Source organism: Lissotriton vulgaris, chromosome 1_1 (assembly GCF_964263255.1).
Source record: "Lissotriton vulgaris chromosome 1_1, aLisVul1.2, whole genome shotgun sequence".
Classification (NCBI taxonomy): Eukaryota; Metazoa; Chordata; class Amphibia; order Caudata; family Salamandridae; genus Lissotriton; species Lissotriton vulgaris.
Window position 1 is genome coordinate 372,018,596 of NC_141685.1, and position 27,105 is coordinate 372,045,700.

The following is a 27,105-nucleotide window of genomic DNA, read 5'->3' on the forward strand; positions in this document are numbered from 1 at the left end:
AAAGCAGCATCATCATCGTCGACAAAACAGGAGGTTAAGACTATAGCTAAGACGCTGACGATTCTTTCACCGTCGACGGCGGTTTCGACGACAAGTTCATTGTAGACGATGGCGTCGATGAGCATGGCTACATCTACATCGTCGACGACGGTGGCGACGACTGGAGTGTCGACGGCGGCGGGAGCGTCGACGAAGACAGCTTCGACGGTAACTACAACATCGGCGATAGCGTCAGCGACCATAATATGGTCGACGACAGCGACAGGGATCTCGTCGACTGGCTCGTCGACGAGAGAAAAAAGTCCAGAAAAGAGGTTGTCATCCTGGAAAAGGACAATAACGCCAGAGGTTACATCTCCAAGCAAGGTGTCTCCATTGGTCCCTTCTCACCTTCTAAAAGAGGAGGACTCAGAGGATGAGGATGAAGGTGGTCTCTTTGGATATGCGAGTAGTCCTTCGCAGTTTAAGGTAAAATACCAGGAGGAAGATTCGGAGGAAGAATATGGGGAGTTTCGGGATCATCCCCAAGAACAGCAACAATATCGCCAAGAGCATCATGAAGAGATGACAAGTGTGCCATCTTCTTTACTGAAAGACCTCCAGAGCATGTTGGAGGATTATAGAAGAAGGTATCAGACGCCTCAAACCTCTCAGGAAATCCCGGAGGTTACACCTTGGCCTCGATCAGTACCGGGTACACCAGTGTGAAAAAGGGAGATCTTGCCGCAACCCATTCCTAGGTCTCCACCACCAAGATCTCAACATGGCCCAGATACCTCGGATGATGACCATGACGATGGAGAGATTGCATTACCTAGTGGAGAATGGGATGACTATCTCATTCCTTCACCTTTAACTCCTACACCAAAACCAGTAGATTCTCCACCAGAGGACATTGGTGGTTTTCATAACCTGATGGAAAGAGCCACTAAAAGATTTACACTTACCATGTCGGAGGATAAGGCGGAATGTTTTCTATATGACTTTAAGGAACTCTATTGAAGATCTGTTCGGTCCTTACCTATTGTAAGTCGTATCTGGGAAGAAGGCCTGAAGGTTATGGAGACACCAGCTACAGTGACTCCAGTTCTCGCCAGACTGGACAAGAAATATAAAGCGCCTGCAGATGCTCCAGCGTGTCTTTTGGGTCATCCCAAACCGAGTTCAGTGATTACGCAGGCAGCGCAACAGAATTCAAGAAATCTGTCCGCTCCAATTACAACACCACCAGACAGAGAGTGTAGGGGGCTGGACAACACAGGAAAGAGGTTTTCCTTGATGTCTGCTCAGCTGGTAAAAGCTGCTAATGCCCTCGCTATTCTAGGAACTTACGACAGGCAAATGTGGTACGACCTGTCGCCGTATATTAACCAGGTGCCAGAACCAGAGAAACAAGAATCCAGAAAAATTCTTCTGGAGGGTGAAAGGACTTCAGCGGAAGTCATAGACTGCGCTATGGAGATAGCGACCATGGCGTTTAGGTCTCTAGGAGGAGCGGCAGATCTGCGCAGACAAGGATGGCTAAGAGCGACAGCTTTTAGGCTTGAAGTTCAGAATAAGATCTTAGATTTATTCGGAAAGTATATTGATGACACACTACAAAGTATCAAGAAAGATACGGATACTGCGAAAGAATTGGGAACTCCGCAGTACAGAAAGGTTTCTTTTCGAGACTCTAGAGGTAGAGGGCAATCATCTTATAGAGGAGCATATCAGCAAGGGAGATATTCCTCTTACTCCGCCTCATCTCAGCCATACCGCCAGCAGTACACTCAGCGGCAGTCAGGAGGTTATACAAAATCAACTCCGAGAGGCAAAGGAGGTTGTTAGGGGAAGGACAACACCCGACGACATTGACAACCTTCATCTTCCGGCTGCATCAACACTCCTAGGATGAAGTGCTCCCCTGGGTGGAAAGATTGCTCATTATTTTCAAAATTGGTGAAAAATAATAACGGACCAATGGGTCCTCAACATTGTTAGATTCGGTCATACCCTAGAATTTCTACAGACTCCTCCTTGTACACCACCAATGCATCAAAAAGTCAATCATCTGCATCAACTCCAGAAGGAGATTCGGACAATGCTCCGCAAGGGAGCAATAGAACTGGTACTGAATTCCCAAAGGAACAAGGGGTATTACTCCCGATTTTTTTCTGGTCAGGAATAACATACTCCAATGACATCCTATTCTGGATCTCAGATTCCTAAACACCTATCTCAAAAAGCAATCTTTCAGGATGGTGTTTCTTCAGGACATCCTTTTGCTATTGAACCCAGGAGATCATATGACCACTTTGGACCTACAGGATGCGTATTTTCACGTACCTATCCATCCCGCGCACAGACAGTACCTTCGGTTCTTGTTAGCCGGAAGATATTATCAATTCAAGGTACTGCCATCTGGCCTAAAGTCAGCACCCCGAGTGTTCACAAAAATGCCTGGCTCCAGTGGCGGCTGTGTTAAGGAAGCAAAAACATCAAATATTTCCTTACCTCGACTACTGGTTAGTCAAAGCACCATCGGAAGCACAAGCCAGGGCATCAACAAAGGCCTGCATAGATTTGTTTGCCAAACTGGGTTTGACTACACGAAGGAAAATCAAACCTTCATCCGACAAAACTGATCACATTTCTGGGAGCAATACTAGATACGGACAGCAACAAGGCGTTTCCCTCAGAAGAAAGACAACTGAGGATCGTGTCTTTCTTTCAAGACTTTCTGAAAAGAAAGTATCTGTCAGTGCGCAAGTACAAGTCATTGCTGGGCATGATGTCATCTTGCATTCCCCTCGTGCCTCACTGCAGATTAAGGATGCGCCCATTGCAAGAACAGATCGATCTTCAGTGGTGTCAAGCGGAGGGATCCTTCGAAGACACAGTCCGAGTGACACCAGTCATGGTTCAAGCAGCGAAATGGTGGACACACAACGTCCCTGGAAGGATGGGGAGCTTTCCTTCAAGTCAGCAGTCGTTGGAAGGTGCACGAGCAGCAATTACACATAAATCTGCTAGAACTCAGGGCGATGCGCCTCGCATTGCAAGCTTTCCTGCCATGAATAAGAGGCTCACCGGTGTTGATAAGAACGGACAACACTACGGCGATATACTACTTAAACAAACAGGGAGGAACAAGATCACTCTCCCTGTCTCAAGAGGCACCAGACAACATGGAAATGGACACTACAGCAGGGGATATCCTTGACAGCAGAGCATCTCCCGGGAGATCAGAACGTCAAGGTGGATACTCTCAGCAGGCTCAAATCGACCTGCCACGAATGGCAGCTGGACCAGGGGACCCTGGACAACATTTTTCAAAGGTGGGGGGCTCCAACAGTAGACCTTTTTGCCACAATAAAGAACAGGAAATGCGGTTCTTCGCAAGCTGGCTTCCCCAGAGGGGATCTTGGGGGAATGTGTTTTCGATGACATGGTCCGGCGTCTTTGCTTACGTTTTTCCCCAATACCTTTCCTGCCCCGCGTGCTTATGAAGATCAAGAAAGAACCGTGGTGGCCCGGACAACACTGGTTCACGGAACTACTGGTGCTGTCGGAGAACCGTCCAGTTCGTCTCCGACCAACTCCATCACTTCTGACAATGTCCCAGGGACAAGTGCTCCATCCGGACCCGAAATCCTTACGATTAGCGGCCTTTCTCCTGAACACTGTGAATTTAAACATCTGAAAATCTCAGACGAATGTAGAAGAATCCTGTCCAAGGCAAGAGAGGAGAGTACCAACAAAACCTACAGGATGAAGTGGAAGAGGTTTTGTCTATGGTGTCAGAGACATAACATTCACCCTCTAACTGCGGCACCTCATCAAATTTTCCCATACATCTTACTTTTAGCCAAGTCAGGATTGGCTCACGCTTCGATTAAGGTGCATTTGGCTGCATTATCCCGCTACAGGAGGTCTTCCTCAGGCCCGTCCTTATGGTCATCAAGGATCATCAAACAATTTATGAAGGGATTATACAGAGTCTTTCCACCAATAAAGCCTCCACCACCGCTCTGGAATCTCAACATAGTACTGTCACAATTGATGAAACGACCTTTTGAGCATAAACACAGGGTGGACCGTAAGTTCCTGTCTTGGAAGAGGGCTCTGCTTATCGCACTAACTTCAGCGAGAAGAGTAGGAGAACTGCAAGCTCTCACAATTCAAGAGCCTTTCCTACAGTTTCAGGAAGACAGAATGATTCTTAGGACTAATCCAAAATGTATTCCTAAGGTACCAACTGACTTTCATCTGAATGAGCCATTAGTGTTAAAGCGTTTCTTTCCTCAACCAACAACAGCGGCGTAAAGAGTGTTACACTCACTGGACGTTCAAAGATGTCTCAAACTCAAGTAAATGCGAGACCTATCGCATTGCAAATGCTTGTTTCTCTTGTTTTACAGAGTCACATTTCTTGTATTTTCCTATACTTGATTTTCATGCTGTTACATGATGAGGAAGAAATGTACGAGATTAAGGTGCTTTGTAATATCACTGCTCGCTATTCTGATTCAGGCATGTGAATCTATGAAAGTTCCAATACTGGAGTAAGAAAACAAGTTACTTACCTGTAACTGTAGTTCTCCAGTATTGGAAGCTTTCATAGATTCACATGCACCCACCCTCCTCCCCTGATAGGCTCACCTTAGATTTAGCACAAAAGTGTTTTATATGCACAAGTGCGCGGACATCTGAGGGGCAGAAGGTTCTCTCAGGAGTGTTCTAGAGGGTGAGGAGCTCTGATTGGTTCAGGGAAAGTTTTGGGCCTTTTTTACATAACGAAGGCTATGGGTTGCAAAAGGGAAATGGGCCTAGGCCTCTTTTCAGTTTGCTATACTGCTAAGCATTGCTTTTTTTATATACCGGAGATTCCCGTCTCAATGACTGGTAATGATTCAGGCATGTGAATCTATGAAAGCTTCCAATACTGGAGAACTACAGTTACAGGCAAGTAACTTGTTTTCTTACCGTCGATGTTTGGACCTCTACATAAGTGCTTGGCCACTTAAATCTTATGAAAGGATCTTACAAATTAAATTTCTCTATAAATTAAGCACTGTAGCTCAGCAAATATCATGTGATATTTTTGTATTGGACTCACAAAAATAACATTCTTTACTTCCTTCTTAGAAACACCTTGAGGGCCCTGATGTACAAAGTCAGTGTACTGCAGTAAATAAAATAAGGAGTAAGCGTCCATTTTTGCTACTTATCAGATATCAGTGGTATATCTAGACCACTATGCATCAGTTTGTCATTCATTAAAGATATTTGAAAGCTGTTTCTTGTCGTGTATGGATGTCTGTACTGCTTGGTGGTTGGTTACAGTTTCACATTGATGTGCACCACCATTGCAAAGAATTCTCCACTGAAGTTTTAATTCTGCACAAGGCAGTACATATATTTCTTCTATACCACCTAGTGCTGGAAGAGAGAACAGGTGTGAAAATGTCCTAGGAAGAAAAAAGTATTTCACTTTCTTGGCAGTAATTTGTTTTCTAAAAGGATACCATCACCTTTATTGTATCCCCTCTTGTGTAAATGTTGAAGTTACTGTTCCTCGGGTTGCCAGTAGACAATTTGTAATCTTCCTGGTCTGATTAATTCAATACTCCATACAACTGTTTTTACTCGCCCTTATACAAAATGCTAACTAAACAACTAGTAACTATATTGTCTTCTTCTAGTTCCAGGTGTATTATTCTAGTTCTAATGCATTTATTGTTTGTTCATTAGGGACGTTTTAAATCCCCTTTTTTCAGCATTTATCATGTTAAGACATTACTAGTAAAGGCATGCTGTAACAAATGTGCTTTATTTTTTGTAGAGTATGGTAGAATCGATCAAGCACTGCATTGTGCTGCTGCAGATTGCTAAAGTAAGTCTTCTTTATCAAGACTATTTGTTTTCATTTTCAATTTTTTCCGAAATTAGCACAATTTAACTCATGAGGCTACCAGAATGTTATAAAAGTTAATATTATTCTAAACTTTTCTTATCTGGATACTGGTTTACTTACTTTGTCACCCTTATGTTAAATCGGAAATCCAAATTACTCACTTGATTTTTGTCAAGCTTTGTAGAGTATTCTTTCTCTGGGTTATGTTTACAGAATTTTAAGGTTCTGCTTTTCACAAATGCAAAAACAATCGCTATCCTGGCTGAAGAGGAGTGAAACCCTGAAAATGGTCCTAGGATTCTTGTTTCCGGTCCTCGGAGGACCTGGCTTGGCAGTTCTGGCTGGACTGTTCCCATGAGGCACAGGGTCAAGACTGATTTGCAAATGGCCAGATCTAAACTGTGGTGGCAGGGTGAGCAAAAGAGTAACGGATATAACCCAGATCTCTTGACTGGGGGTGAATGTTTTGATTTTTTCTGCATTCCGTCCATCAATTGTGTGTTTTTTGCTGTCTGATTTTGACAGCTTGAAAAAAAGTTGAATAGATTTGATTTGAATTTTAAACTCTAGTAAACTTAATGTCTGAAGTTTAGACCTCTGTACTCAGTGGATAAAGGTAGTGAGGGGGTGGCCTAAAGGCATGTACCTTATTTATTGCTTTCCAAGCCAACAGTTCATTTGTGCTTACTTTAAAAGAGTCTTCTAAATAAACAAATTGAAACCACAAACAAAGAAAATTATAGAGAAATTAAGTTTTGGGTCGATAAAGTAGCAGACAAATGGATGGGGTGAACCAAGAAGGATCTCACTGTAACTAATGTCCCATTGAAGGTTAAATAATGAAGTGATCTCTGTACCAGCAGGTTGGATATCAAGTTTTGCAGTTTTCCCAAAGTATGTAAAAGTTTTAGAGCCCAGGTTTTGGGAATTCTACTGACCCAGTTGACATCCCAAAGAATCCATAGCAATAGCCAATGAGGTATTAACAACATTCATAATTATTTTGTAGGCTGACTAGGCAAGGTAGACCTAGGCCAAATAGTCGTTAACAAGTTTTAACTAATTTTACTGTTCTGCTGAAACTTTTCTCTGCAAACTATAATCATCAGAATCTATAGGGGATTCTGGGACCCTACTCATAAAAATGGTTTGTTAACTTTTTAACTTTTCATTTTTGCTGTTGTTGTGTAAACGTATCCCTTTTAGGGAAAAAGGCTGCATTTAAAACAAAAAAAATAAAAACAATCCTAAACATGGTGGTCTACTGACTCCAGCAGGCTGCCATGCCTGTGACTCTAGCCAATTGTAGTGGGCCACAATTTGCAACCTGACTCGTGCATATTAACAAGGTAAGTCTAATTGAGACCCACTACGATTTGCACTTTTATGAACTGACCGATCTGTACGTAGATTATTTTGCAAAATTCTTTTCCATTCACAAAAAGACAGGGCAATTTGCGACCACTTTTTCCAAATTAAAACATTGTACATTAGACGCATGGTTCTCCCCCCCCAAAAAATAAAACCTTGTGCCAAACGTTGCACTTTATAAGGAACAGTGTAATATAATATAACATAGAATCCTCATAAATATTCATAAACTCTGCACTTTTCCCTCACTATGCAAGATCCTGTAAAAATCTCAGTAATAAACGTTTTACATATTTTCATATTTTAACATTGCCTTTGTAAGAGCCATTCTTGTCTTAGTTAATAGAATTAAAAACATATTTAATAGAATTAAAAATAAAATTATACCATGCACTGGGTTGATAAAAACATGACACGTGAACATGTCCCTATGTAGGAAATGTAGGGAACAACTTCAATAAAGGTGACTTAGATTACGTAATTATAAGAAAGAAGTCTGTTTCAGCATTCTAAAATGCAGTGCAGTATCGGTTGACTTTAGTTTATTTTGAATGTCCGATTTGAAAGCAGATCTCCATTATTATATACTTACCCTCATGGATCTCCTAGGAAAGAGGTGCTGCTGTTAATGATCTTAATGACGATACTCTTGATAGAAAACTAAAACTGCGAGCAACCATTTCTTTTACATCATGTGATTTTGACAAATATTCACAAGCACTGAAAATAATTTCTGATGGATACTTGCAACTGCAGATTTCTCAGTTTAGAATACTGTACCTGGAAGCTTTTTCCAGCAATACTCTATTCTTCCACTTGATGGCAACATGAGGCTTTGCGCATGCTCCATGTCACTCATGAAGTGATGTAGTGGTGCTGGATGTAAATGCCACCACAGCATGCTGATGTCAGTTTCTTTCGTTCCACGCCTTTCAACGAGGAGCCAGTTCTCCACTTCAGAGAAAATCCAGTGTCTTAGAGAATGATGTGTCCTCTTAAAATAGGTTTCAAAGTATGGCATGACTATAAGAAAATGTTGTTGGTGCGTGAGGTCTGTCTCTGACTTCTGGACTCTGAAAAATAGTCCTAGTTAAGCAGTAAGTGTGAAGGCGATACAGGATCGAAAAGCGAAGTTGTACATCACCAAACATGGTAAGAAGTCGTGACCCTCGCATAAATCCGGCTCCAGCTGCCGACTCAGGCCTGCGAGAAGTCCATTCCCAGTCAAAGTGCTCCGGTAAGTCTAAAAGTGGGCAAAAAAAAGGTAAAGTGGAACTCAACCCCTTCCCACAACTGTGTATCTAAGGAGAAGATGCAAGGGAATCATGATACCGGTCGGCCCGTTCTGGGTCTCTAGTCGCTGATCAGATTACCTAACTAATCCCAGTGCACCATGAGTTTCAAGACCAACATTGATGCAGCAGCAGATCAAGGCCTTCCCAAAGACTACCGATTTTAAGCATGCCTTCAGACAGGAACCACAGTGGCCTCAAGTGTGGTTCCTGCCATCTGCCACCCTTACCATCCATTTAGGGTCCTATGACTACACCAGCTCCAAGACCTTTGCAGGACCGTTCCTTGTCATTGCCGGTACTGGAAGAGTATTTGGTGAAGATTCCGATGTTTGACCTTAAACCAACTTCAGTTCGATCTCGAAAGATGTAGTAGTATGAAGTTACCAAAGTTTTGCAAGTCGTCATACTGCCTGACTGTACCAATGCTCTACCAGTAAAGACGTAGCAGCAGAGGCTCCATTATCTTTTTCACTCTTACCCTGGACAAGATGCACCACCAGAGGGAGATGATGGTGATGAGGAGAATGTTGATCAGCCCCCTCATTACTACGATTTCTACATAGACTTACAAGAGGTCAGTGGGCTTAATACAACTTCTGATACAGGGTTGCACTCACCATTTCGGCCACCAATGGAAGATTGTGCACCATTTGCAGCAGTGATTCAGTGGGCAGCTGAAGTCCTGAAACTGCAGCTCCTTTTAGTTAAGACCAAGACTAATTTCCTTATGGAAATTGTGTAGATTACTCGTACCAACCACATCTGAGCCCTAACATTTCTTCAGCATGTCCTAACTTATAACCTTGATGGGCACTAAGTCAAAATCCTCTTCTTGCCTACTGGTAACTAGGCAGGTGGTTAGACCTCACAGGCCCACTTCTGGTACCCTGATTTTCTCACTAAACCCCAAAGAAGTGGTTCTGGCTTCAGTATGCAAGGTGAACTGCGATTCATTCCCCATAACGCCTCTGAACAGAGAGTCCAAGAGGTTGGAGACGTTTGGAAAAAGAAAATTCTCCTTGGCCAGTCTGGTATTAAGATCAATCAATTTAATCTGTCTTGTGATTCTCTAAATACATGCCTTCTGGGATATGCCCAGCGAGATTTTGCCAGTGGTCCCAAAAGATATTGGGGGCCTTTCTGGTTCAAAAAATTCATCAGGTCAAGCCTCGGGCATATACATGTTCATGCTGGTCTTGATGCTACTGATTGCCTGAACAGGACGGTTGGCATCAGTGTTGTGCTCCGACACCATGCATAGATGCCGTCCACTGTTTTTCCGGAGATGTGAAAAGCATCTGTCATGGATATGCTCTTTGATGGTGAAAAAGATGCTTCTGCTCTGGAGTGCTTTAAGAATCGCGGACATACGGAACACTCCCTGAATCTCTTGACTCCCCCCGAGCAGTTACCACATCAGTTCAGAAAATCCCTTGGCTACACCAGAGGGCTGGCATATAGACCGCAACAATTTCCCCTACGGCTGTGGCAGTAACCTGAGTCCTTTCAAGGCTGGGAATGTGGGTCTGGCAGGTAATGCGGAGCCAGGGAAGTGACTCAGTCCTCCCAGTCCCTTCCACTTTCTAGCAAGTGTAACTTCCTGGTCGACTCCTCCAGGAATACTATATATGACAAGAGCAGCCCTTATGCCTGTAGAAGCTGGGCATTCAGCTTATACTCAAAACAATGATTAGCATGGGATTGATTTATGCAAACCTTTGTACACTCTAGCCTTATGGATGCTTTTTATTAAACCAGAAAAGTATAGTAACTGCACATGTAGTATAGTAATTTATAAACCACATAGAAATTGTACAAATTTCATAACCAGGTGCATTAATCAAACAAGGTGCACTGTGTCCCAAGGATGAAAAAAGCATATAAGTGAACAGGTGACAATGTTATGCCCTCCTTAAGATCATGAACGACTCACCATGGGTTTATTCATGGAAATTTAAACTGGGCGACATCATCCTCTTTGATAAGATTTTCCACAGGATTGCTCTCTCCATCCTCCCAGATTCTGGGTCCTTGGGAAAGGCTTGCCTCATAGTATTGAGGACTTATTGACAGAGACTTAGGTAAAATATTTCCAAGCTATTTTGCCTAATGCTGGGGCTAAGCTCTTGGCCTGGTAGACAAGCATTCAAATCTGCTCATATCTATCCATCTTTGGCCCTACAGTTTTGCTGACAATACTCCTAAATTGATGGTAAGTTTACATGTTGTATCATGATTTTTTTTTAGTTAGCATTTCATAGTATAATACAGTACATATGAATCCGTTATTACAGAAATAAACCTCATGCTACCTGTACACCATGGCTTTAATTATATCCATCCCATAACGTATAACCCTTCCATCATTTCAGTAGGTAGCATTGCTGATGTGAGGAGGTACATGGGTATAAAGCATGTGTCCATGAGAGATGGTCTGTGGCCTGTACTGAAGACTGGGCGTAAGCTCCCAATGTAGGTGACCTGATGCTCTACGTGAGAATAACAATCTGAACTCTTATAAACCGGGGGGTGTGGGGGAGGGGGGTAGTACAGCGGTACACTGTTACTATATTGGCGTCGCATAATAAGGGCCAGCGGGTGAGGACATCTGGATTATGCTTCTGGGTGCGCGGTGCCAAGAAGGGGGCAAGAGCATCAGACTGGAAGTGATATATGGACCGCATGCACCGGGCTACTATCCCTGGCCCAGCAGGTGCCTAATCTTACATGTTGTATCATGATGACAGCTGTCCTAAATTTTAGACTCCTTCTAGATAATATTTACTATAACCCAGTGCTGGTGACTGTGAGCTTATGATTTGGGGCAGGTTGATATTAATATGGCTTTATTTAGCTATGAATAGGTATACTTTTTCAGACATTACTATATTTTACTTCATTTAAGCTTTTCTAGTTGGGCTTGACACCACTATCGAATTGTTAGAAACGTTGCAATGCTCTCCTAGCCCTGACTTATGTTATTGCAATATCCAGCTGTGGCAAATTTCTTGAAACTTATTTCTAAAGTGAATAAAAAATTTCCTAGCTGTCGTAATAGAAAGTTTCAATTCGATTAAAGACTCCGAGGCGAGGATTAAGCTATTATGTCTCAGCTTTATAGAATAGCTGCCATTTGAAGTCAAAGTAAAACAAACTACCATTCCCATGAAACATTGAGAATAACAACAGTTTGAAAACAATAAAGAGTCCATTAATAGAATGCCCCAACCAATCACAGGGCTCCAGGGTGCTGAGTCCTCTTTTACAGTCCATTCCCCGTCTTTTGTCGCTCGCGATCAGCCAGCAAGGACGCTTCACAAATCTTGTTTGTTAGTCGCCTGTAGAAAGCAAAGGGCATAGTTTAACCCTTTCGATGCTCATGACGAGCTCAGCTCGTCATGATGCACAGTTGAGCTGTGCTGATAACGAGCTGAGCTCGTCATGAATAAAGCCTAAGTGCAATTTCCAGCACAGGGGGGGAAAACACCTAGCAGCCAAGGTGTTAAGCAACAGCAATGGCTAAGGATTAGCCCTGTAGGAGAAAGAACCACAAGTACATTCGCAGATGAAATTTGACAGTCAGCGTGGACATAAGCAGGCTAAAGAATTTACTTACCCCAGTATGAGGGTGGGAAGGTTACAAAAGGACTTGTACCATGGTTGGGATAATCCTTGCCTCCGAGTCCTTAATAGAATTGAAACTTTCTATTACGATGGCTAGGAAATCTTTAATTTAATGTTAGGACCGGAGGTGAGGTTTATGCTTGTTTAAAGCTTGCTCACCACCAAGTGAGCCATGTCCATAACCATTTTGAAGAAAAAACGTTTAAAGGTAGAGTCTGAAGACCAGTCTGCTGCATTCAGAATATCTTCCAGACGAGCTCCCAGGGTAAATGCTTTAGAGGCCATTGCCCCTCTGGTAGAGTGAGCCCTGAAGGCACGTGAGTCTATGCCTGCTTCCTGCATCACCCATCTCACCCAGCGGGCAATAGTGAGGGAAGATACAGCTTTGTCTGGCTTCTTGAGCACAATGAGCAATTGGCGGAATTCCTCCGACATTTCCTCATATGCTTTGAGGCAAGAGACAACGCACAAATTAGGGGAATCCGGAAAAGCTGGATACGAAATAGATTGTGTCCCACTTTTAGTGAGTCTATCGATCGTGAAGGTAACTCCAGTATGTGACAATATCCTACCCGAGATGTCTAGGGCCCTGACGTTCGAGACCCGTCTAAAAGATACAAGGCAAAGAAGCATGGCCAACTTCGCAGAGAGCTCCTTCCCAGAGATGAGCCTATTTGGTTGCCAGGAAAGAAACAAGTTCAAGACCTGGTTAACATCCCAGAGCTGTGAATACCAGGGCTATGGAGTTAAAGAGAGGCGAATACCTCGGAAGAGGCAGCATACCAAGGGGTGTTCACCCACTGGAGAGCATCCTCCATGGTGTGACCCGTGGAAATGGCAGAACGAAAGGTATTAATGGTCCTATAAGCCAGGCCCTCTTCCGCTAGGGCAGCCAAAAAATTCAGGATGGAAGTCTGCTGCCACGGAATTGATATCCCGTAGCACACACCAAAGATACCACCTTCTCCAGGTGGAGCGGTAGCGCTTGACTGTACTGTCAGCCAGGCCTTAGAAATGAATTTCTCAGCCGCTCCAGAACGACCTGGGAGCGCCCATTGTCCCCTGTAATCCGCCACATCATCATGGCTAGGAGCTTGTGTAATGAGTGAGGGGGGATCCTGGATCCTTGTCCTGACTGAAGAGGAGAGTTGGAAAGCGGGGAAGAGGGATTGGAGAATCCTAAGAAAGTTCCAGAAGAACTGAAAACCAAACTTGCGAACTCCAAATTAAGCACCACACATGGCGAATGGGGGAAAGGCGTAGCCTGCTTCGTCCTGCAGGAACGCATCCCATCTTCTCTGCAAGAGGATCTGTTCTCCAACAAGAGGCAAGAAGCAAAGAGGTCTACTGAAAAAGGACCCCAAATGCACTGGAGGTCCGCAAATACCCCCAATGCAGCTTTCAGAGGCTCACATCGTGAAAGTGGCATGATTGGAAGTCTGCTACCTGGTTGTCTTACCTGGGAAGGTACTCCGCTGTTAGAGCGATCTGATGGTCCAGGCAGTACTGCCAGATGTTCACCGCCAGGTCAGAGAGCGCCCTTGACCGTGTGCCCCCTAGATTGTTGAAATATCGGACCGGCAAAACCTTGTCCATCTTGAGGACGACACAGGACCGGATCGAATCCTTAGTCCAGCACTGGGTCACAAACGAGCCCACTAAGAGATCCAGACAGTTGATATGTAACCGTTGTTCTTGTGGTGACCACACAACTCCTATGGTAAAGTCGCCACACCTCGCGCCCCAGCCGGACCTGCTGGCGTCTGATTCTATAACAATATCTGGCGCGGACACAAGATTGCTCGCCCATTCCAGGCTTCCATATTGGCTAGCCACCACTGGAGCTCCTCCTTGGTGTCCGTCGACCGGCTCACTTATTGTGAGTAAGATAGACCTCTGCGTATGTGCGTGACCTTGAGGCGCTGAAGGGCTCTGTAATGGAGCAGTCCTGGAAATATGTCCTGGATCGAGGCCGAGAGGAGACCCACTATACAGGCTAGCTGTCTGAGGGAGATCCGTGACTGAGATAGTTCTCTCCGAATCTCGTGACGGATCATCCTTCGAGATGGGGGACTGAGAGTAGACTCTACGGAGTGGGCTGTAACCAGGGTGGATTTGGCCACATTGATTACAAAGCCCAGGCTCTAAAGGAGGTAGACCGCAGTCTAAAGCTGACGAGAGAGCGTTTTAGGCACTGGGCCATCTTCAGGATGTCGCCCAGGTAGACGATGAGCCTCATTCCCGAAACTCGCAGGTGTTCTATTAACGGCCTGATGACCTTGGTGAAACACCAAGAGATGGAGGATAGGCTGAACGAGAGAGTGGTGAACTCGTACGTCCTGTTTTGCCAGAAAAATTGCAGGAACCCCCGGTGCGGAGGGAAAATGGGGCTCGCGAGATAGGCGTCATTGAGGTCGAGGCGTGCCATCTAGTCGCGGGCCTGAGGATATCACAAAGGAGATGGATTCTCCATCTTGAAGTGGCCATAAGCTAGCCACTCGTTGAATTTGTGTAAGTTGATGACAGGCCGCTGACCCCAGTTTGTCTTGTCCAATAGAAAGAGGTTGCTGATAAAGATTCTGGGATGAGGCAGGGTTTCTGGGACCGCCCCCTTGTCTAGTATAGACTGGACCTCCTGGTAGACTCAGGTGGCGTCTGTTGACGAAAAACAGAGTGGACGTGGAGTAACAGGTTACAAGGGTTCCCTGTGGAATTCTATGCAAAACCCTTGCACGGTTTGAAGGACCCAGGCCTCCCCGTAAAGGAAATCCAGGCCTGGCAAAAATGCGCCAGACGGCCCCCCACTTTTAAAAGAGAGAACATTCACTGGAAGAGTTGGAGGTGCCACCACCTCTGCTGCCTCGGTGTTTGCTGCGTCGTCCTCTGGTTGGGTAGAAATTCCCAAACCTGGCCTGGTCCGGATATTGACCTTGGTTAGAGCCATGTCCCCTGTGTTGGTTAGGGCGACCGGACGAGAGGCCCCTACCTCGTCCGGCCTCTCGGAAAACCCAAGGGTGAAACACCTTTTTAATCGAAGATCATCCTTTATCTTGGGACGTAAAGGTGTTCACAAACCTCCCTAGCTCTTTAATGAAGGGCTCCCTGGAGAGGATGCCCCGTGCGATTGGGCCTGCTTCCAAATCAGCCAGGTCACCCAGTTTGGGGTCTACCTTGATTAGCAGGGACCTGCGCCGCTCCGTAGATATAGAACAGTTGGCATTTCCGATGAAAACCACTACGAGCTGGGCGCAAGAGGAGATCAGGAACCCCGAAGACTTTGCCTCTTCCGCCATGACGAGGATTTTCGTGATCGGACCAAGGGCGTCTAGGAGCTTGTTTTGACAAGCGTGCCAAGACCAGTCAATACCCTTTTTAGGGTCTTTGACATATTCCTGGTGGAATGTAGCCATACATGGTCCAATGCTGGGGGTGGCAACTACTTTCCCCTCCAGAGAGGGGCGAGGGCACTCGGCCCGAAGGCAGTTGCGAGGATTGGCCTCCAGCGGCCGGCAGATCCGTCTGGCGACATACGGGGCAACCTTGTCTGAGGGGGCCCAGGCCGAGGATCTTGGATGGAAAATATTGTCTGGGTCTAATTTGTCTGCGCAGACACCTTGTGCATCGGAAGTGGGCGTGGGAGGGATGCCAGAGGCGCGACTGTCCAGGAGCATCGTCTGCGTCCCCTTGGTCACCACCCCAGGGGCAGTGGATGTCACTGGCGGGGCAGTACTTGCCAGAAATGCCTGCTTGAGGCAGTCGAAGGCATCTGCCTCCACCCCAGCGTCTCTAGCGTGTTTGGCAGGTAGAGGCTGCAGGTCAGCAGGGGGTTTGCCGGAGGGTGAAATGGCCAGTAAAGATTTGGCGGGCCGAGCCAGCTTGTCGCATCCTTGTTCAATTTTGTGGGTTAGACGATCCTCAAGGGGTGCCATGGCGTGCTCTACCGCCTTGTGGATAGATGCATCTACTGCATCGTAAAAATAGTCATCCCACTGGAGTGCAGTAAGTGGGTCCTCCTCCCACTGATCGTCCTGGTAGGTATCTCCTGGTAAGTATCCATAGGGCCCAGGCAGAGATAACCTTGTACCAGGTTAGTGGGTTAATGATGGAGAGAGGTAACCTCAGTATAAGGGGGGATGGGTGTCAGCCTGAAGTTTGGGCAGGCAGTGCTCGCAGTAAAGTGGGCTAAAAGTCCAGGACCCAACGGTCCTGGTGCAAGATTTGGAAGGGCAGCCTACCAAAATAGGGTCCCAGCAGGTCAACAGGGCTTGCAGTACTTACTCCTAGAGAGCGTAGTAAGACATAATGTAGTAGTAGTAGTAAAGCTTTATTTCGATATAGAAACATATCATAAAAGCAAAACATGACAGCATAAAAACAATAGTCGAAACAAAGCAATTTACAATTCATATTACCCTTAAAACATTCATATTTACATAAGAAAAACGTAAAATTTATAAAAATGAAAAGGGACACTCTACTGTATCATCAGTTTTTTAGCAGATCTTATGCGCCAAGCCCAGCCTAGGAATTTAGCCAAACAAATAGCAAAAAAGGGTCTTGTATCTGAGAGCAGTATTCTTATAGCTTCCAGATGTGAGCGAGTTCCCAGGCTCCTACAAAGAGGCTTCAACCACCTCCGTCTAGGGGCCATATAAACTTGACACTCAAATAGAAAGTGTGCAACAGATTCAATTTTTAGCTCGCAGAATGGGCAATGCGGTACAGTTTGCAATGGTGGTTTCCAGGTAGAGGTAAACTGACATAAAGGTAAGACCCCAACCCTGAATTTAAAATATAATGCCCTGTCATGTGAACTGTGAATCAAATCCAAGTATGGTTCTCTGGAGGGGATATCTTTAACCATCAAGAAATTGGCAACAGATTTTGGGTGATTTGATTTACCAAGTCTCTCATTATCCACCCAAGACCAGTAAGCCTTCTTCAGTTCTTGTTTGGGAGGTGCTGTTTTATTTTCCCACGCAGCTCCTAGACCGAGCTTGTACAATGCCCTCTTAACCTCTCTGAGCCAGGCGATCTTATGCCAGCCAGGTAAGGACAGTACATCTTTTAGGGCGTCTGCATAGCTGTGGAGCTCGGGGACGTTCCAGATTCTAGACCATAGTAGTAAGGGGCGTAATTTAGCTTGCTCGCAGATTGGGCGAGTACCTGCGTCAAGCAAGATGGGGATTGTGGGGGTGCTCTGGGGTAGCCTCATCAGATCTTTATGAAATTTATTTTCTAGGTGGGCCAAAGTATCCACTCTCTGGGTACCCCAAAGTTCTGCACCATACAGTGCTGCACTCACAACCCTACCCCTGTAAATATCAAGAAGTGCCACAATAGGTTTTATGGAGGAAGCACGCTGCTCTTTAAGTAAGCACTAACAACCCTCTTATGGGTTAGAAACACTTTTTGGTGATGGGCCTTCCAGCTCATACTATCACAAAGACGTATGCCTAGATAGTCAAATTCTCTGACCCGTTCTAATGTAACAGAGTCTAGAGTGGGGGGTTTAACAGATTTCTTAGGGGGGTTGAGGACAAGAAATTTGGTCTTGCCAATATTTATGGCCAGTCCCTTGGTGTCACAGAAGGCCTTAAAGCTGGAAAGTAGTGACTGTATGCCTGCAGGTGATTTCGAAATCAGGAGGGTGTCATCCGCAAACAGGAGCGTCGGGATTTTCCTTCCAGCCAGGGATGGTGCATCTGCAGGATGTTGAAGAAGGTGCTCCACCACTCCATTGACGTAAAGCGAAAACAGAGTGGGGGCAAGCACACACCCCTGGCGGACGCCCCTGTCTACTGGAATACACAGGGTTTTTTCGCCCTGGGCACCCCATCTGATTTGGGCAAAGTTTTTTTCATGAAATTTTATCAGCAAGGCCAACAAGTAGGGAGGTAGACCTAACTCGTCGAGGACCTTCCACAATAACGCTCTTGGAACCAGGTCGAAGGCTGTTTTTAAGTCTATGAAGACTAAGTATAAACTGCCCCCTCCTAGCACCACTACCTTCCAATAGAGCATTAAAAGGCGGAATGTCTGCTCGACGGTGCCTGTCCCTGATCTAAAACCCGCTTGGAAATCAGACAATATCTGATTTTCTTCCACCCACTCCAGAATCCTGCCCAATACCACTTTCCCCGCTACCTTTTGCGTTGAATCCAGCAAACTGATGGGGCGGTAATTAGCTGGGTCTTCCCTGCTACCTTTCTTGAAAATGGGGACTACTTCAGCCCCCCTCCAAGAGTCAGGAAAAGACCCCCCCAACATAACCTCATTAAGAAGAGCAGCAATTAATCTGCTCCAGAATGGGGGATTATTTTTTATCAGGTCGCCCGGGATCCCATCAGGGCCTGCCGCTTTGTTAGAAACAGTACACCTGATTGCCTTCTCTACTTCCAAGGTGGTAAATGGGACTTCATTTGGTGGGAGATCTGTGGAGCTGAGCCTTGGGAGCGGGTCTGGTTTCGGAGGCCCTGTATGAGCCGAATACAATTTCGAAAAGTGGGCAAACCAGGCAACACCAGGGATATTACAAGTCAGTAGATGATCAATGGGCTTGTCTCTCGATCTTAGCAAGTCCCAGAACCCCTTAGCATCTTTCCTTGTGCTCGCCTCCGTTAGGTGGCGCCAAAAAGTGAGCGTAGTAAGACATAATGATACAGACCCCCATGGCAGGAACCGCTGAATCAATCTGCCTAACGACAGAATACAGACCCAAGTATATGCAGGTGTTCAACAGGGGCGTTCAGATACCGGAAATGCTGCCTCATGGCAGTAATGGCAGACCCGGTGGGCGGGTGTTTAGCAGGCAAACAAGGCTCCCCACATCTGTTTATGCATTTGAAATGGGTTTCTGTGCGATTGTTCTCTCTGAAATAACCCCCATTCTCTGTCCTGATTCTTCATAAATCGGTCCATGTATCACTGAGATAATCACACTGATGGCACAAGCAACGGTTAACAAGCATTTGCAATGGAATAGGTCTCGCTTTTACGCGCATTTGAGCTATTGGCATTGTAAGTGACAATGTCTTTTACGTGTTGGTTTTCAAAACAGATAAATAAAAGGCATTGTCATTTACAATGCCAACAGCTTAAACTCTCACAAATGCGAGACATAGTGCACTGAAAATGCTTGTTCCAGATGTAAAGATGAAAAGGACAAGGATGACCCCAGACTCTTCCCACCCTTCATCCTCCCATTAGAACCTTTTCTTGAAAGACTAGGGAAAAACAGACAACGCAGGGGATAGATACTCGACCAACAGAATACAAACTCGCTGCACAAGCAAACTATATATGGTGAACCTCAAGACTTTCAAATCAAACTGGACCGCACTCACAGAGTAGGCCCCAGGAGGGTGACCCTGGACCCACTGGCGGACATTTTGACCTGTGTACATGATTACCAGCTAAAGAACGCATACTCTGTGAAGCCAGGAACAATGCAGCCCTCCAATACAGAGGTCAAAAACCCACACCATGTCAAGATTTGGCAGCCTCCACCTTAATCAAATGCTAGTCATTTCACCCGATCACAACACACTTAACGCCTTAACTGCTTTGAACGTTCCGCGCAAGTGCGGAACGTTTTAATAAACTGGCGGGGCCGCGTCGGCCAACAGACGTGCACAGCACTACCGAGGTAGTGCTTTCGACGGCTGTTGGCCAACACCCGCAGTGAACGGGTTAAGATAAGCTAGGATCAAATACTTCTGGGGACACCCCTTTCGGCTGATCTTCCATTTCAAAGGGGAGTTCTTGCGGATCCGCTCCTTCTCAGCGGCTTATAAGCTTCCTATACATCGAGGAACCCACATTGGAAAGGCCGCAGCAGAGCAGTTCAAGCCTCAGACGTCGAAGTGGCCATTAATAGACCACCATTAAGGTGCCTAGCCCATCGTCGCGCCCTGATTCGGACACAATGGGCATGGAGCGGCAGCATGTCCCGACATCCCTAACTGGAGCATCTTCGGAGTAAGCATGGAGAAACTGAAGAGAGAACCAGCGATTAGTTGCTGACCCCCTTGCTCGTCACCGGAACTGCTTCAAACATGAACATGGGGCTGTGTGTGGGGGGACGGGGAGACGCCGGCCATCGGTACCCATACCTTTTCTCCTAGGACCCATAAGGTCCGCACATTGAACAGTTAGATGATATTTTATCATATTCATATAGTTGTTATGTTGGGGTTTTTCTTATTTTTCTTGGTGGGTTTCCTCCCCCTTCTCTGTGCTTTTTTAGTCTTGCACATATGCGCAAGTCCTCTGCTAGCCCCGGTCCCCACACACAAGTTCTCATCCATTCAGAAGAATTTTCAACGCACTCCGATGCCCCGCCTCCATAGCGCATTTAGATCCCAGCATGTATACTCATGGGCATTAAAATACAAGCCCTGAATGTAAAAGGGCTCAATAACCCTACCAAGTGAAGGGCCATTCTGTCCTATCTAGAGAATTCAAAAGCCCATATATGTTTAATTCAGGAGACCCATCTTTTACATAGCGATACCCGTAGATTACGCTCCAGGGCCTTCCCACAGCAATACTTTTCTTCCCTTCCCACCGAGAGGGCTGGAGTAACCATCCTTACATCCTCCAATTTCAAATGGGTGGAAGGGGCAAAGGTATCCGAGCTTAAGGGGAGACTCTTGGCTCTCCCCATAGCTATAGGTACGCACACGTTTACGTTAGCCACTATTTACGCTCCTAATGAGGGTCAGCAGACATTCCTCCGCATGGAGGTCGCAGACCTTATGACCTCTCCAGACAGGCAGATTCTTATAGGGAGTGACATGAACACAGTGTTCAATAGCTAATTGGACCACTCAGATCAGAGGCAGGGACTTTCGGGGGCTTTGTCTGAAAGCGGGCAACAGCGGCTACAGGAACTGGGGTTAGTTGACATCTGGCACTACTTCCACCCCTGCACAACCGATTAAACCTTTTATTCCCACGCCTACAAGACCTATGCCAGGTTAGATTATTTTATAGGTTCCCGGTCCCTTATTCCTCTGGCGCAGGACTCCACTATCGAACCTTGCGTGCTCCCTGACCATGCAGCATTGACTATAACACTGACATTCCCCCCACACCCCGGCCATCATATTCCTGGCAGCAACGATACACACTCCTCCATCGCCCTTAGGTCATAGCATGCTTAACTACGACATTAGTAACCACTCTACGCTTTCCCCCGCACCACTCTACGCTTTCCCCCGCACCACTCTACGCTTTCCCCCCTGCACCACTCTACGCTTTCCCCCTGCACCACTCTACGCTTTCCCCCTGCACCACTCTACGCTTTCCCCCTGCACCACTCTACGCTTTCCCCCTGCACCACTCTACGCTTTCCCCCTGCACCACTCTACGCTTTCCCCCTGCACCACTCTACACTTTCCCCCTGCACCACTCTACGCTTTCCCCCTGCACCACTCTACGTTTTCCCCCTGCACCACTCTACGTTTTCCCCCTGCACCACTCTACGCTTTTCCCCTGCACCATTCTACGCTTTTCCCCTGCACCATTCTACGCTGTGACACTGCACTCTATAGCCCGCTACCCTATGCCAGTACACTTTACATCACCATACTAAAAAAAATTGTGCACTCTCTACGTTTTCCCCCTGCACCACTCTACGTTTTCCCCCTGCACCACTCTACGCTTTCCCCCTGCACCACTCTACGCTTTCCCCCTGCACCACTCTACGCTTTCCCCCTGCACCACTCTACGCTTTCCCCTGCACCACTCTACGCTTTCCCCCTGCACCACTCTACGCTTTCCCCCTGCACCACTCTACGCTTTCCCCCTGCACCACTCTACGCTTTTCCCCTGCACCACTCTACGCTTTTCCCCTGCACCACTCTACACTTTTCCCCTGCACCACTCTACGCTTTTCCCCTGCACCACTCTACACCCCATTACCCTATGCCAGTACACTTTACATCACCATACTAAAAAAAATAGTGCACTCTCTACTTTACTCCACTACACTATAGGCCACTCTCTACTGCCCTCTGATACCACACTGCACTCTGATACTCAACTCTGACTCTCTACTCCACTCTATTCCACTCCACAACACACTACTCTGTGCCACTTTACAACACGACTTCACTCTACGACGCTCTGCGTCACTCCCACTATGCGACTCAATACTACTTTACGCTACTGTATTCTATGACACACTACTCCACTCTGACACTTTGCCATTCCACTCTACTGCACTTGACTCTGCAACATTTGATGCCACTTCACTCTCCTACACCACACCACTCTACACCACTCTACTCTATAATACTCTGCGCAACACCCTCTGTCACACAGTGCTACTCATCTCTGCCACACCTCACTCCACGCCCCTCAACTCTATGCCAATCAACCCCACTCCATAGCATTCCACAGTACTCCACACCACTCTTCTTTACCCCACTAACTATAAGTAAGATTGGGCCCTTTTACAGCCCCCACTATTTCCACCACATGCGTAGTACCCCAGGGCTCATCTTTGTCACCTTTGCTTTTTAATTTGTACCTGCGCCCACTACTGTACTCCCTAAGAAATGCTAAAGTCACCATCTTTAACTATGCGGACGATCTACAACTCATCTTCCCTTTGAACACCAAGGACTCGGTGGAGGAATTTCATAACAGCAGCTGGCCAGACTCTCTGGGACCGATGCCCCCCCCCCCCCCCCCAAGCAGGAGATCAAGAGCCTGGGGGTATGGCTGGAGCAGGACCTATCGTTTAAAACCCACGCCAAAAAGACTGCTGGCGTGTGCTTTGGCCTGCTCCGGTCAGCCCAGAAGATTCTGCCCTTGCTCCCAGTGGCCACTCGAAGGCTTCTCATCCAGGGACTTATCATCTCGCGGCTGGATTTCAGCAATGCGCTATTCCTGGGCGCACCTGAATCTACCCTGAACAGACTGCAGCAAGTGCAGAACGCGGCTGCTAGGCTTTTGACGGGTCTCCCTAGGCGTCAATCTGCTCGCCCGGCGTTGAGGGCACTGCACTGGCTCCCTGTGAGGGACAGGGTGAAATTCAAGTCACTTTGCATCGCCCACAAAGTTCTGCACGGGGTAGGTCCACCTATTCTGGAGGAGATGGTCCAGCCCTACAAGGCCTCTCGTTCCCTTCGCTCTGACCACCAACATCTCCTTCAGGTTGGCAGGGTGAAAAAAGCTAGAACTGGTGGCAGAAGGTTCTCAATTAATGTGGCCTCCTTGTGGAACTCATTGCCCCTACAACTGCGCTCCGAAGCTAGTCTTCTCAGGTTCCGTAAACTTTTAAAAACGTTCTTGTTCTCCGTTTAATCCCTGCTTTCTTTTAGTAATGTTATGTTCTGATAAGCGCTGGGATGCCTATTGGTAACCAGGCGCTATACAAAACTCGGAATAATAATAATAATAATAATAATACACACATTCAGGGCTGGATGAGCCGTAACCATCTGAAACTTAACCCAGGCAAGACTGAACTGGTCTTGCCTGGGCAAAGTGAACTAACCTGGAGCCCAGGCTTTTGGCCTTCTAGCATGGGGGCCCCACCCACGATATCGTCCTCAGTCAAAAGCTTGGGAGTAATAATTAGTGAGGATCTTTCTTTGAAAAGACAGGTAGGCACTGTAGTGTCGTCCAGTTTCTTTCAACTTAAAAAAAGTAAGGAAAATAGCTTGCTTTCTTACACAGGCCGCTCTTATCCAGGTCATAATTGCCCTTGTCTTATCTCGACTGGATTTTTCTAACAGTCTCTACTTGGGGCTCCAAGCGGGAGAGTTAAAACGACTTCAGTTGGCCCAGAATCAAGCCGCCAGACTTATTCTGGGACTCTCAAAATGGCAATCTATCAGACCTGGTTTGAAACAACTACACTGGCTGCCTGTTGCACAGCGAATTGCATTTAAAACTGGGTGTATTATTTTTAAATCCTTACAAAACTCAGGCCTGAAGTTTATAAAAGAACTGTTCTCTAGATATAATCCATCTTTAAATCTCCGCTCTGCTCAAAAATCTTTACTGATTGTGCCATCTTACAAAAGGAAGCGCCTCGGTGGCAGCTGTTTTGACCATCTTGCAGCCACCTTTTGGAACTCGCTTCCCTTACAATTGAAACTGAGTGGAGACCTTTTTAGCTTCAGACATTCTCTTAAAACCTGGCTGTTCTCGCAGGCCTATTGCTGAGCTGTATCTTACTTTTAACTGTTGTGTTGTGCTCCCTTCCTACAGCGCCATGAAGCCCCTGGGCGTAAGAGCGCTTAATAAATACATATTAACATAACATAACATAACATAACATAACATACAGCAGCTATGCTTATGTACAACATGGCTACTACATATTGGCAAAACTAATAGCTCCTGCATAGGCAAGACCTATTGGTGCTGCTAATGCTTGTTACTATAGCATCATCATATCTGCATATTCCAGTGCCTTTATTTGTAGATAAGCTTAAAGAGATCCCGAACAGTTTGCTTCTTTCCGGTAGTCAGTGAATGAGCATTTTCCTTCACTGCTACATTTCAGATCCCTTGAGTGCTGATCCATATTTAAAAGAAAGTCAGATTTAAGTCCATATTGGCTTGCTGTTAATAGATGTCATTAATATTCAGTGCTATTTGTGATTGAATTTTTACGAACAGTAAAACGGTGTAGTGTAAAATTGTGAGCAGGTAACTCCCAGCTGTCTTGCGCAGAAGACAGAATCCGGCTGTATTCTGGGTGGTGCTTATTCTTTATTAAATTTCAGTTCTCTAATTTGATTGATTTTCATTCTTTTGAGCTGTGGTGCCAGAGCCTCAAATAGCCAGCACCCCAATGCTTAACAAAGCATAGCAGTGCTGCGTAACACAAATAATACAATAAATGATTCCTTTTTTGCCATTAGGTGTAGTGTAACCTCTTTAGCTGTCATTTAAGAAGATGTTAAACCAATAAATAGAGGTACGTGACACTGTAGCCTTTCAGTGACTTACAGTTCTACGAAAAATATTGTAGCAACTGGACCATAATCTGTTCTACTTATTCAGTGCCTATTACAGTCCTTGCATTTGTTTTCTACCATGTTAATTCAAATAAATGCTCTGCCTTTGATCTCTAAAGTAAAACCAGTGCATGGTGCTCTGAACGCATTGCTAACTGGATACCAGGACCCAGATATAATTGTACTTTCTTGAATACAAAATCATTAAGTTCGGATAATAAGGTTATCCATTTAATCTTAAAGCATTGTAGTACTACTCCATTGTCAGATGTTCAACCTAGAATCTCTGGTATCTGGTACCTAAAGGGCCTTTGCTGGCCTACTCTTTCTCAGCAAGCCTCTTGTAGGGAGTTAGAAATTATCGTCATCAGCGCAAATGAACAAAATAAAGGGCATGTGAGAGTTGCCCTTCCAGCCACTCAGTGGAACCGAGGCAGCCTTGCTGATTATTTCTGATCACCTGTTGACAGCCTTTGATATTGTTGTCTGCTCCCTTTTTCTAAAATGATAAGCTGCTGAGGGTATGTGTTGAATGTTTGGAATTCAAATGGTCCTGATCTAGTTACTCAAAAATGATCTGAAGTATTAACGTCAGACCATGGTAGAGTCCTCGCCGTCACCATTTCTCTTTGCCACTTATATTAGCTCTTTTCTTAACATCGTTCTTATTAGAGGCTTAATGTATCATAATTATGTAGACAACTCTTAGATCTTAGTTTATTTGTATGGGTCTGAAGATTGACTTCAGATTGGACTACACAGATTCATTACTTATGTACCTCCCCAAAAATACTGATTCAGAAATTACAGGTGGCATAAAACACAGGTTTGAGTTGCAATACGTGTAAGGCAGTACAATAACCTTTCATAAACCAGACACAGATTTTTGGGTCTGATTTAGAGTTTGGCGCATAAGTTGCTCAGTCACCATGTGATGCAAATCTTGTCCATCTTAATACAAGTGCCATAGGATTTGTTCCAAAGCACATGTAGTAAGGTGTACAAGATACCTTTTGAGCTTGTAACTGAGTAGCCAATCTGCAAACTCTAAATCAGGCCCTTTGTTAGCTGTGCATGGCACTCAAGGTCCGCTTACTGTGTATTTGCATTCTCCAGCACTGTATGTATTTATACGTGCTCAACAGCGTCAATCTGAAAAAATACAAAATCTGCAGACAAACAAGGTGCAGTCTTTAACCCGCACATTCTCGGCTGGGAGCAATCAAGTTGTGTAGACTGTTCTCATGTGGGGATACACTTTCAAATGCTTTCCCAGTTGTAATCCTTTCCCCCGAATTGTATACATAATATCTACCTACCACTGTTAACCCCTTCGGTGCTTGGGGGGCCCCCGGCTGTCATACGTCACAGTGGGCGTGTGCGGAGGACGGTCAGGGGCCGTGCAAATCCCGCCCTCTCATTAATTCTCCTGCGGGAGAATTATCGCTGCGTGGAAGGGGTTAAAGCTGCCTCCACCCAATCAGTACTAAGTTCAGCAGCGCCTAGAGACTTGCTACGTGTAGTGCCCTACATATACGCCCTCAGCTCAACGCAATCAGGAGTGTCAAAAGCCGTTTACGGGTGCAGAACACTGAACCCGCCGAGCCTCTGTTATCCATTTTGGGTAGAATATGCTGTTACCAGTTAAGAGCGGTGTCGGACTGATAAACTAACATATGATTTATAGAGGTCCATGCATGAGTATATGAGATGGTCAAGTGGTAGAAAAAGAATGGCTGCCATGTTTGTGGTTATCTCTGCAAAGGGCATGTGGACCGAATGATCTTCAAACAATCTAAAAAGGCTTTTCGGTTCATTTAAGTTCTAGAGTGACTCATAAAGGATTAATAAACTAGATGTTATGAAGACGTGTCTCACGGCGCCTCTTATTATTAAGCTTTGGCTCCCGAGGATGGTGTCCCTGGGGTCTTGT

At 45.8% G+C, this 27,105-nt stretch overlaps 1 protein-coding gene across 8 annotated transcripts in view; it reads left to right on the plus strand.

Annotated features, from left to right (window-relative positions):
• OSBPL9 (oxysterol binding protein like 9) overlaps window positions 1–27,105 on the plus strand; it is a 1,205,712-nt gene that overhangs the window by 497,642 nt on the left and 680,965 nt on the right. For all 8 annotated transcript variants that reach the window (XM_086952425.1, XM_086952427.1, XM_086952426.1 and 5 more), the window contains one exon: window positions 5,828–5,878. In XM_086952425.1, coding sequence (XP_086808551.1) covers window positions 5,828–5,878 — 51 coding nt within the window. The remainder of the gene's footprint in view (window positions 1–5,827; window positions 5,879–27,105) is intronic.